Genomic DNA, 13,014 nt, shown 5'->3' with positions numbered 1-13,014 from the left:
CTTTGTGGATAGATATCACTAAAGTACCAGTACTACTTTGAATATATTCTATGCAAGTATCAATAACATTTTAATATTTTTCAGATTGTTTCCTTTCCCTTGTCCTTGTCCCTTCCCTGGCCATTAGAGGCCTTTCTGCTGTAAAGTGCTAGTGTACCTTCAGTTTTGGAGTTTATTTGACTAGGTTTACGAGCTATATTAATAGAAAGAAAGTTTTCAGACCCAAACATCTTCAAATAAGCCAAATTTCACTTTGCTACGTTCAGCAGCATTTTTTCCTCAAATATTATGATGAAACAGTGTGATTTTGATAAATAACATGATTTTGCAAAATGAGTAATTCTCTGATCTTTATTTTTCACATAGACAAGATCAGCGTAATATATACTTTGATCACTTACAAAGTCTACACATTTTGAATTACAACATCAGCTTGTTCTTTCACAGTGCCATTTAACTTTATACAAGAAAAATGGGTATTGTCTTTGAAAGTCATAGAGATTTTTTAAAAAAATACTACATATATTAGAATATTGATCTTACTGATACTCAGCGTGCACTTCAATGTCATTGTCAGAAACACTTGGATTCTTGATTATGTCACAAGGGAGTGTTGTCCAATATGTAGTCTGCGTTGTCTTTCATATATTCCTAAAGCAAGATGTGTATGCTGTACATTTATATACAACAGTTGGTCAAGCACAGACATTGCAGTGTCATGCTTTCATTCAAAATCACGATACTACTCTTTTCCCTTAAACATTATAGTCACATAGTCACATTTGGCTCAGTATATTGTTTTGCAAATGCAAATAGTTGTTGCAAGGTAGCCTTCATGATGTAATGAAATGGTGTATATTGCACACATTTTTTTTTTTAAAAAAAGGGATTATCATAAATAGACAGACCAGTATATGACATTGAAGAAGAGGAAGCAAAATGGAAAGAGTGCTCTTGCATAAAGATCAATTCGCTTGGCTGCTGATGGGATGACAGGTTTGGGAGGAGGGGGCTTCTTGTTGTTCTTTGCCTGAGACTTCCCAAGACCATTGTTGACCTCAATGGGTTTTCCGTAACAGTCGTAATTTGACAATTCAAAATCTCTTGGCAAGCTTCCAACAATGCTGAAATCATTGGATCTCAGGTCAGATTTAGAGGTACAAACCTTTTTGCATCGGGTCTCCCCAACCTATAAAAACAGTGTAATAGAAGTTGTGAGTTCATCAACCATTTCACTACATATTTAGGACAAGTGAACATAAATTAAAATTAATTCAATATGAGTCAGGTGTTAGATTTATGACTAATTTTAATTGAACTGGTATCTATTGTTACTACGACTCTGTAATTATCTCAATTATTGCTTTATTCTAATATTCAAATGCCAACTTTCCGTGTATTCATGTTATTTGTTTCAATCAATTATTGTAATTGAATTTTATATTGTTGATTATAAAAATTTATGATAATACTAAAACAGACCATAACATAATAAAATGTCACCATTTAAGATATTACCATAAAATTAAAGTAATTCAGTAATAACAATATCATTCCCAGATATAGCTGTATATACAACAAAATATGAACTCTTTAAGTCTCTGAGTCCTATTGAATAATTACATTTACATTGCTTTGCAGACTGCTGTTAGAGTCTGGTTCTGTCTAGTTTCAAGAAGTGCTGGGTGGGAAAAACTATTCTATATGTGGGAGGACATAAATTGAAAATATTGGCCCAGTCTGCCCCAAATTAACTTTCCACAAGTTGGGCTGCTTCTATATGGAGAAGACAATCCTAAATGTAGCTAGAGGTGAAACCAAGCAGTGTTTTAAAGCTCAAAATAGATACTTTGAATAATCCCTGGAAACATGATTATTAACCAATGCAGTACTCACAAGGTATGTGTAATATAACCAAAATGGTTCTCACTTGCCACCGTGCAGGCAGCTGCATTTTGAACTTTCCTGGTCAGAGCCTCAGTTCTCTTTAAATCAATAGATACCCTATTTCCCCGAAAATAGGTTGGTAGTTGTCTAAAGGCTTGTTTAACAGCTAGTGCACCAAAACCTCTTTAAAGGCACAACTCCTTTCACCACAGAGGTATTGACTACTTCCCAAATCCAGCTGTGTCTCACTCCTAAAGAATACAGAAGAAGAATAGGGGTATACTCCTAACACACAAGTGGCAAGCTCATGCTAGAGATTGCTCTAACCACTTCATTAGACTCAATAGAGTGAAAAGAATCCAGATGACAGTACAAGACACTGTCCAGGACACTATTTCAGACCTTGCCCACAAGGAATGAAGACTGGCAAATGTGAACAATGTTGTCAGCCAAGGGTCCTTCAGGAACATTACAGAAGTCAAGTTCCAGCTTAAAAAGTTTGAAATAACTTTAACCAAAACCATGATCATTGATACAGAGTGAAAAAGCACAAACTCTTCATCATCCTTACTGCAACAATGATGGATCAAACACTGAGTTCTTACTCAAATTCACTATTCGTCTTTCAGCTAGCATTGTTGGCATTGTTTGTTTCTCTTTATCTCTTGAAACTCAATAAACTAAAGAATATCTTGAAATCTACAAACAGAAAGTGACTCTTAGAGAAAATCTTATCAAGCACCCATGGTACTTCTCTGCTCCAAGACTCAGCTTCTACATGACGGAATAGCACTAGAAATAGCACTCAGACTTATATATCATTTTATAGTGCTTTACAGCCCTCTCTAAGTGGTTAAGATTACCTCCAATAATCAGGGTCTTAATTTTACTGACCTTGGAAGGATAGAAGGCTGAGTCAACCTTGAGCCTTTTAGAATCAAACTCCTGGAGTGAGCAGTGAATTAGCCCTAAAGTACTGCATTGTTACCACTGCACCACCACAGCGCAGTTGCTTTCCCATTCAGATGATATAACTCTTCTGAAGCAAAAAACTGATCCAATATTTTCTATCTGTGCAGGCTTACTGTTGTACTAGAGACCATGACATTCTGGGACCTTCTTGACCCTGTCATAAAGATATAATGAATAAAATTCCCCAGTATAACTGAAGGAATCCCAACATTATCTACAGCTCAGACTGGGTTCCTATCAAAGATGAATGCTACACAGACAGGATCTCCATCTTTGTTTCTATACCATAACTTAAAATATTTCTCAATTAAATAATTTGTCTTTTAGAATGTGCTTTCTAAATGGATATAAATTAGATTATTAAATGTGTTACATAAATGCTTTAAATAAATCTCTGGCTCCATTCAGATTCCATCCAGCATGGTCTTCCTAGTTATATTCCTACCAGAATATATTATCCTAGTTGTCCTAAATCATCATTATCAAGAAGGCAAGAGTTCTGTTAGCATAAAGCTAATTAAATTGCATGTTATAAAGTCTCAAGTACTCAGTTTGACTAAAAATGTGACTAAAAATGTGAGTAAAAAAGCAACTTTTGCCAAAAGCACCAAATACTAGTTCAATGACCGTGGGATTACTGTGCTCTCCATTCTTCCTCCATACTCTGGGTCCTTGATTTCCAAATGAGATGCAAAAGTTGCTCTCATCAGAAAAGAGGACTTTGGACCATTGAGCAACAGGACTTTGGACCACTGTGCTTCATTAAGACCAGGGTCAACGCAGCCGTTTACCAGGAGATTTTGGAGCACTTCATGCTTCCTTCTGCAGACAAGATTTATGGGGATGCTGACTTCATTTTCCAGCTGCCCACACTGCCAAAATCACCAAAACCTGGTTCAATGACTGTTGGATTACTGTGCTTGATTGGCCAGCAAACTCGCTTGACCTGAACCCCATAGAGAATCTATGGGGCATTGCCAAGAGAAAGATGAGAGACATGAGACTGAACAATGCAGAAGAGCTGAAGGCCGCTATTGAAGCATCCTGGTCTTCCATAACACCTCCGCAGTGCAACCGGCTGATAGCTGATTGAGGCAGTAATTGCTGCAAAAGGGGCCCAAACCAAGCACTGAGTACATATGCATGCTTATACTTTTCAGAGGTCCAATATTGTTCTATGTGCAATCCTTGTTTTATTGATTGCATGTAATATTCTAATTTTCTGAGATGGTGGATTTGGGGTTTTCATGAGCTGTATGCCATAATCATCACAATTATGACAAATCCCGGCTTGAACTATCTTGCTTTGCATGTAATGAGTCTTATCTCATATATTAGTTTCACCTTTTAAGTTGCATTACTGAAATAAATGAACTTTTGCACGATATTCTAATTTTTCAAGTTTCACCTGTACTTTCTTACTTTCAGTTCAGTGTATGTAGAAGATCAAATATCTGTTTGAACATTGTGCCTTTTGTTTACACAACACGACACACATTTATAGTAATTCTCACTCTTTGTAACAATCATTATTATATATGTATTTCTCATCATCATAGCCATTCATACTACATCATATCACCAGACATATTTTCATACTTTACTTTTGTAGCAGTGTCTATTTTCCTCACATATCTTTTCCATTCATTATGCTGAGGATTAATCAATCTTTTAAATTAAGCTATCTCAAAAGGCCTTTTGATACAGATTTTTCTTTTGCAGTTATGCTACTTTCATTATCTTTTTTCCCCTTCTCTTCCCTGTAGCTTTCTAATCATTGCTATCTTATATTAAGAAGCTTTTCTTATCCCTTTTCCTCTCAACCTCCATCATAAACAGTATAAGTAATCAGACCTTTAGATTTTTATTCATTCTTTGGTCAGATGTGAGTAGGCCATGTTTAGGGTTAAAAACACAGGCAGGAATATCATTGCCTGCATCATTTTCAGCAAAGAAATATCTGTAAGTCATATTCAATGAAGCAAGGCACTGCATCTTATTAATCTTCTAAGTGAAAAAGATGTACACCAGTTAATACATTGTTAAAACAGCAATCCACAGTTATCACACCTCAGCAACATATAAAGATCTAAGTTCAACTCTTATAAAAATATCTTTTGGAACCTAATTAGAAATTCTGTTTATATATTATGGAGATCCATCTGAGTGGATCTATATAAACGAAGTAAACAGAACTTTAATGTAGAGAGAAAAGACATGTCTAAGGAGATTCTCAATCATGGTTGTCCCAAAGGTGCTTTTCAAAAGGCAACTGGATTTTCTTGGTTTCTCCTTGAAAAGCACCTTTAGAAAAGAAGGACTATATACATTAAGTATTCTCAATTTATTGTCAAAACTGCAATTTCTAACTACAAGTAGCTATGCAAATATTGGAGCAAAATTTGAAGAGAATGCCATTCAATAGCAATAGCACTTAGGCTTATATATTGCTTCATAGTGCTTTACAAAGTGGTTACAAAGTTAGCATATTGCTCCCAACAATCTGGATCCTCATTTCACCAACCTCAGAAGGATGGAGGGCTGAGTCAACCTTGAGCCCTTTAGATTCAAATTCCTTTCAGTAAGCAATGGCTTGTAATACTGGATTCTAACCAACGTGCTACAAGAGCACAAACCAAATTAGTGGTAATACATATTAATAGAAAGCAGACAGAACAGATATGTTAATATTGCCTAAATGTTCATAGACAATAATCCAGTTCAACTGATGCATGTATTGTTCTAAAAACAGTATTACTTTATATACACCCACAGAAACAGACACAGAGTTATCAGAGAAAAGACAAAGAATAAATAGTGAAAGGAAATGTGAGAGACTGTGTTACTTATAAATGGTGACATTTACACAGCAATAGTTACATGTGATACAGTCATTTTGCATTAATGACCTAGTTAATATGTGTAGTGTTACAAGAAACTCAGGTCTTTCTTTATGCTGTGAGAATTGAAACCCATTAGAAAGAGTTTCATTTCATCCCTTACCATACATTTCATTATTCTATCCCACCATCACCTTTTATCCTCCATTATCTTGAATAAGTGATAGAAACAAGAGAAGGGGGAACATTAGTGTATACACTTTATAATAATAAAAGTAATAAGATACAACATGGAATAATTGAATGATGATGGATTGTAATCTAATATAAATGTATATTGTTGTTAGAAATACTTGTTGATTGAATGCAATAATTATAATTAGTCAATAGTTCTATTTGTATTAGAATGTAACCAGGGGTCACAATGTTCACGCATTGATTTGAGATATTTAAATAATAATTTAAATAATTTAATAATTTCATCCCTTATCATACATTTAATTATTCTATCCCACCATCACCTTTTATCCTCCATTATCACATTCTGTCTTTTATTTATTACTTCCAAATCTATCTCCAATATCTAATTTCATGGTGGGAAAAAACTAAATTAGAATTTAGTATAGGGGGATAGTATTCCTGATATGTAGTTTATTTATATTATCTCACTTTAATAAATAGAAAAACCATTACTAGCAATAGCTACCCTGAAAATAAATCTTGAATTTATGATGAGGAGCTCAGTAAAAATTGAAACTCAGTATGCTTAAAAAAAAGTATCAAAGAGGGAATATTAGATAATGTGCTGATATTGAGAATAGTCTAGCCAGAGCTCTTCTCCACAGTGGGACCCAATCTTTGAAATACTATTCCTCAAAGACACAGACAGGATAAAATTAAATAATAATGAACTATATAAAGCAAAAATATTTTGAATTTGCAAATAATTCGGATTAGCAGATGGATTACAAAAATATAAAAAAGAAAATATTGACATTTACAAGAGAAAGATACTGTATTATTGGACCATCCAAAAAGCATTTTATTGATATTAACTTATGTAAAAGAAGTGACATCCCTTTAGAGAAAATAGATTACTATCTCAAGAAACAAAATTTACAAGTATTACAGAAGAACAGAAAAATATTACAAATGACCTATAACAATAATGTAACTTTTGGGGAACAGGTTAAGCTAGGTGTGCCTGGACCAATGGATGATAAGGTTCTTATAATGGTTTGAGGATGAACTTTTATAACCTTTACAAAATACTATGAACTCTATCCCACTGGGAAGAAAGTTGCCTGAGAGTTGGAAAGAGCCCAATATAGTATTAATACCAAAGAGGAACAAGATTTAAGTTTACAAGGAACTATTACTTACTTACTTACTTACTTACTTACTTACTTACTTACTTTCTTTATTTATTGTACTTCTTAATCTCTCATTTCCCTCTGAGACTGATATAATTGTTAAATAATGACTAAAAATTGTTGCTGACAGAATGAAAATAATTTTGCAAGAATTATTCATGAGGATCAGTGTGGGCTTTTATCTAAAAAATAGTTAAAAGACAATGTTAGAAATATCCTTTAAATGTTGGACATTTTGAAATACAGTATATGAAAACTACTGCCACACTGATTTTCATAGATGTAAAGAATGCCTTTGATAATTTGAGCTGGACTTTCCTGTTCAAGATTTTGGAAGATCTGAATTATAGATAGAGTGTTATAAAATTGGTAAGATTAATTTGCATTTCATAGATAATTGATAATGGAGATCTAACAAACCTCTGAGGTACAAAAACAAAACAAGAAACGAATGCTGACTGTCTTCTCTTTTGTTTATTTTGACTCTTGAAATACTGAAGAGACATAAAGGACAAGATGAAAAGATTGTGGGAAAATAATTTGATGCATTAGCAGGTTTCAAGATTAGAAAATAAAACAAAGAAGTTAGCAAAAATATGAAAATAAAAGATCAAACAAAATTGATGAATAAAACAATGTTTAAGATTGAGAAAAATATCTGGGTGTCACTATGATAAAAATATGAATTGTAACCTATTTCAAAATAACTGCTAAGACTGGAATGAAGTTAAAAAGATATGTTAAAATGGGAGAAATTGTAATTTCATTGTTGGAAGGATCTCTGTGATAAAAAAAAATGTCTAGATGTTTTTGTTTCAGACAATAAAGGTAGTGCTCAATGTTCATTTAACCCAAAATTTATGTTGCTAAGCGATACCATTGTTAAGTGAGTTTTGCCCCATTTTACGATCTTTCTTGCCACATTTGTTAAATGAATCACTGCAGTTGTTAAGTTAGTAACATGGTTGTTAAATGAGTCTAGCTTCCTCATTGACTTTGCTTGTCAGAAGGTTGCAAAAGGTGATCAGATGACTCCAGGACATTGCAACTGTCATAAATACATTCTACTTGCTAAGCATCTGAATTTTAATCATGTGACCATGGGGATTCTGCAATGGTTGTAAGTGTGAAAAATGGTCATGTCAGTTTTTTTAGCATTATTTCAGCTTCAAATAGTCACTACAGTTCTGAGCCAAGGACTACCTATACCTGTTTTGACAATTGATACACTATTTAAACAGTGGGAATAATTTATTATAACTCCTACAAGGACTTCATACTAAGAGAGGCTGGAACATAAAAAATCTGAAGGGCCTACTCTGAAGAAGATTGCTCCAGAAGAAGCTTAGAAAAATTAGTGACAAAGCTCTTAAATAAAATACTCCAAATTACTGGAGGAGAGGTATTTAAAGTTTAAATAATAACATACAGTGGGACCTTGGGTCCCAAACAGCTCAGACCACGAGCAATTTGGGTGTCGACCGAAAAATCTGCAAAATGTTTTATTCAAGTCATGAACACATCCTCAGGTGCCGAATAAACACAGCCACGGCGATTTCCCCTTCCCCACCATTTTTTTTTTGTACGTGCGCATGTGCGTCTTGTTTCTGGTCTTGTTTCTGGTCAAAACCAAATTGGGTGCTGACCGAAGTCCTAGAATGGATTACAGGTACCCAAGGTCCTACTGTAATTGAACTCCAGCCGGACAGATCCTCCAGACTGAAGGGCAGTGTATCTTTATAAATCAACATTTGCCAGTGTTAAAGAATTATAACCTTCTTGCGGTTGGGATTAGACTTGAACCTATTTGCAAGCAGTTTGCTTTTTTGATACTTTCCTTAAAAGTTCCTTGAAGGGTAGTTTTAATACTTAGCTATAAGAGGGATATTAAGAGAGGCATTAATAAGAAAACTCTTACAGAGAACATAATTATGCAATGCTGATTCAGCCAGAAAAATGCAGATTCACACCTATTCAGACATTGTTGATGGACAAGAAAAAAAAATTGTTTGCTTTCTGATAAACATAACTTTCTTATCCAATAAGGTGAGAATGGAAACACAGATTCAGTTGACCTGAGAAATGGGAATGATTTCAAACTTCAGTTTCAAATAATGTATTTTGTCAAAGGGAAATAATTTGATCATGGGGACACTTACAGCATATGCAGAAACCTCATACTTTTTATACGTTAGGAAAACTATATTTGAACTACAAATCTAGACAATGGAAAAATGTTAACTAAGACAAATTTCTGTATTTTAGAAATAAAGTATATTTATATTTTTAAATTAAAATGCACCATTAAATAATGGATCTATCAGTTCAATTCAGAAAAGCATGTTGCACGTATATTTTGTAGGAGAAATATAGTACATTATGGATGCTGATTATCCCATAAAGCATCACAAGATGATTTATGCTAACACTAGTGTTAGATAATTACATTTTTTTCCAGCTAAGCATGGAACAAAAATTCGAATAATATCCTAAAAATTTGAATGACATCTAAATTACATACTTTCCTATTGTCAGCCAAAACTAAGCAATTGTATTTTTTGTATCTAAATATTTTCTTAATATTGCATCTAATTTTATATAGTTTTCCTAATAATTAGCAATAGTGTATAATTTAATTTACCAATAGAAAGCCAGTTGTATGACTTTGGACCAGTCTCTCTCAGCCCAACACACCTCACAGTGTTATTGTTGTAGGGAAAATTTGTTGTATATATTCACACTCTTGGGATGTTTGCAAAAATAATAAACACAGGATAAAAATAAAATCTATTTATATCATACACACACACACACACACACACACACACACACACACAGAGAGGTCTTGTTGTATTCGGGTCTTTTCCCGTGTAAGATTGAGATTGTCTTGGCAACGTTTCAGCGAGGTCTCACTCACCATCTTCAGGCTGGTGTTTTCGGCTTCGTGTTTGTGTGAGTAAGGCGTGGTCGGAGCTGCCATCTTTCTATAAATCTTGGTGGGGTGTGTGTGGAGTGCTGTTTCAGTAAGTGCATTGATTGGCTGTGTAGTTGTATCATGATTAGTAGATTGGTGCTGGCTGTGTGTCTGTTGTTGTTTTGTGTTGTAACGGACTGGGTGGTGGGTGGGGCTCATTTGTTTAGTAGGGCTGGTTTCCAGATGTCTGGTAGGTGGGAGGTATCGTCACTTTTATTCATGTTGTGGGTGTTTCTCTATTTCAATAGCTTCCATAATTATTCTCTTGTTGAAGTGTTCAGTTTTTGGAGATTAAGAAACACCTCCACAACATATATGTATGTATGTATGTATGTATGTATGTATGTATGTATGTATGTATGTATGCATGCATGCATGCATGCATGCATGCGCGTAACTCTGGAACGCCTCAAGCAATTTTAACCAAACTAGGTACACAGATGACTTACCCTCTGGAAACAAATACTGGCAGAGGGGACACCCCTGGTGTGTATGTGTTCCAGCATAACTCTGGAACGCCTGGCCCATTAAGGAGAGCAAGCGGGGCGTCTTAGATCGGCAATTGTTTGTGTTCTCTTGGGAGGGAGAAGGAAGAGCCTGGGCCTTTAAGGAGACCGAGTGCAGCGTCTTAGAGCGGCAATTGTTTGTGATGTCAGTTCCTTCACAGCTTCCTCTGGAAAGCCAGCCATTATGTTTGCCCTCCAGTGGACCAATGGTGAAGTGCCTGATGGATTTGAGGCAGTGCCATGATGGTAACAGAAGCGCAAATGAGGGGGAAAGGAGAGGGAAGGGATGGGCATGGGAGTGGGGGAAAGGCCCATGTCAGACAAATGGCTGCCTGTCAGACAAATGCTTCAATGTCTATAAATACTCGGGCAATGCCGGGTCACCAGCTAGTGATAAAATAAAATGTGCATTCTCTTAATTAAGCTACATAATTTCCATTTCCATTTCTGAAATACACATCATTTCTGAATATCATAACCTTCCCATCCTTCAATTAATAGCAAATTTAAAAAGACACATTGTTGACCACAATTATAGCTCATAAAATCTGGTTTCACTTCAAAGTAATTTTATTTAGCCAAGTGCCTCCACTTATATACTGGACTAAATTCCATCAACTTCAACTAGCAGGTCCACAAGTGATCACAGTTGTAGCTGATCCCGAAGAGTAGCAATGCTGGTGATATAAAATCTTCTATGTGGTAGACATATTTGACATCAACCATTACACTGAAAAAGATCAGAACTGAAGTTGGGTGATTTAATAACAAACCATACTTGCCTGTAAAGTACTGATGTGCACCGGGGTGCCTGTGCCATTCACGGTATTCTTTTTAGCTGCATTTCCACCTTTCCCTTCTGCTTGCTCTGCCTTAGCAATCTTTGCTTTTTCAGCTTCGATTCGCTTTGGATTGTTGAGCATGACCTGGACCACTGCATACTCAACCAATGAAGCAAATCCAAAGAGAAGACATGCAATCAGCCATACATCTAAGGCCTTCACGTAAGACACTTTGGGGAGTTCAGCAGCGAGGGTAGTACATTCTGATGCCAAGTTCAGCACTGAAAAAATGCCTAAGAAAAATAAAAATCCAACAATATACTATGTAATTGCAATGTTGTTGTACTGCTAACCATTTTCCACTTTGCTAACCTTAAAACGGTTTTGCTGCATTTTCTAAATTATATTTCCTCAAAGGAAATAGAACTTGTTGATGTACCACATGTGTTGCAGAGATGAACATGAATGTATAGGGTGAATTATGGAATTGATTAAATAAATTGATACATAATCATTTTGAGTTCATAAATAGCACTAACAGCTGGGAATGGTTTCTCTTGGTTACTAGCAACTCTATTTATCATGACATGTATTGTTTTGCGGATATAACTTTTTCCTAATACAAATTTGCAAAGTGTCGATCAAATGGAATTCTGGATATGATAAAATATGGAATAACTTGGCAACTGAGTGTCAGACAGCCTTCCCTATTCTCGTAGCATCATTTCTTGGGACGTAGTAGGTAGCATTTCTGAAAACAGCAGTCCAACATATCTGAAGTACATGAGAATGCAGCTGGTTTCCATTTATCTTCAATGGAGAGTAAAAAGTTCAATCTCACAATGATGGAAAGAATCAGATCACATATTTCAAATGAGGTCTAACTTTTGACTTACCATCTATCTATTGTCTGTCTATCTGTCTGTCTGTCTACCTAATCTCCTAAATAGTTGAAGAACTAGCAGCTTTCCCTTGAAATCAAAATATAAGTAATATCAGAAAAAGCCAAAACATGCTATGATCAAACTGGATTTTATTTTCTTTCTGAAAGAAGAATTAGCTAAATTGAAAATAGCAGACTGCAAAGAGGGCCAATGTAAAAATAGGATTAGTTCTGGTTCTCATATTTGAAAACTAAGTCCAATAAAACTTATTTCTCTGGAATGCTGTTCCAAGACTTTACAGACTGATCAAGAAATGTTAAAATCTGTTTTCAGCAAAAGATCCATTTTTTTGTCTTTTGGAGGGTCTTTTATCTTATATTGCTATAGGAAGCTGCCATGACAAACTAAAATAATTGTAGGTATTCTACTATTTACATTTTATATTAAGTACCATTGCCAGCCCTATTATCATGTATCTGCCAGTGATTTAAAGCCATAACATAATCCATTACGGATATTTGCCCTGTATAAATTTGCTCACTATCATGAAATAAAGTAATAAAATAATGCAAGCTGAGAAGGAGATGGTCAATATTTTCATATGCTCCTGCATTTTGCCTTCTGTTTTAGTGAGTCAGCAGTGCAGTGCTATTTACCTCCAGCTATCTGATAAATGGAACTATGTTGTTTGAACTCAAAAGGCAACTTGCTTTTTTCAAGATCACTTTTAGCTAGGGTTAGGTCTGTTTTCTAACACATAATTAGAGAAAATAAAAAAGAGGAAAAGTGCTCTGTA

General features: G+C 35.0%; 1 protein-coding gene across 3 annotated transcripts in view; it reads right to left on the bottom strand.

Moving 5' to 3' along the window:
• Positions 1-332: 332 nt before the first annotated feature.
• GLRB (glycine receptor beta) overlaps positions 333-13,014 on the bottom strand; it is a 44,965-nt gene continuing 32,283 nt past the window's right edge. For all 3 annotated transcript variants that reach the window (XM_014067026.2, XM_014067027.2, XM_014067028.2), the window contains 2 exons: positions 11,335-11,627; positions 333-1,189 (listed from right to left, as the gene is read on the bottom strand). In XM_014067026.2, coding sequence (XP_013922501.1) covers positions 893-1,189; positions 11,335-11,627 — 590 coding nt within the window. In that variant the 3' untranslated portion in view covers positions 333-892. The remainder of the gene's footprint in view (positions 1,190-11,334; positions 11,628-13,014) is intronic.

This window comes from Thamnophis sirtalis, unplaced genomic scaffold (assembly GCF_051295495.1).
Source record: "Thamnophis sirtalis isolate CommonGarterSnake01/CBP01778 unplaced genomic scaffold, rThaSir2_p1.2 scaffold_10, whole genome shotgun sequence".
Taxonomy (NCBI): domain Eukaryota; kingdom Metazoa; phylum Chordata; class Lepidosauria; order Squamata; family Natricidae; genus Thamnophis; species Thamnophis sirtalis.
This window is presented reverse-complemented; position numbering and strand designations above follow the sequence as displayed.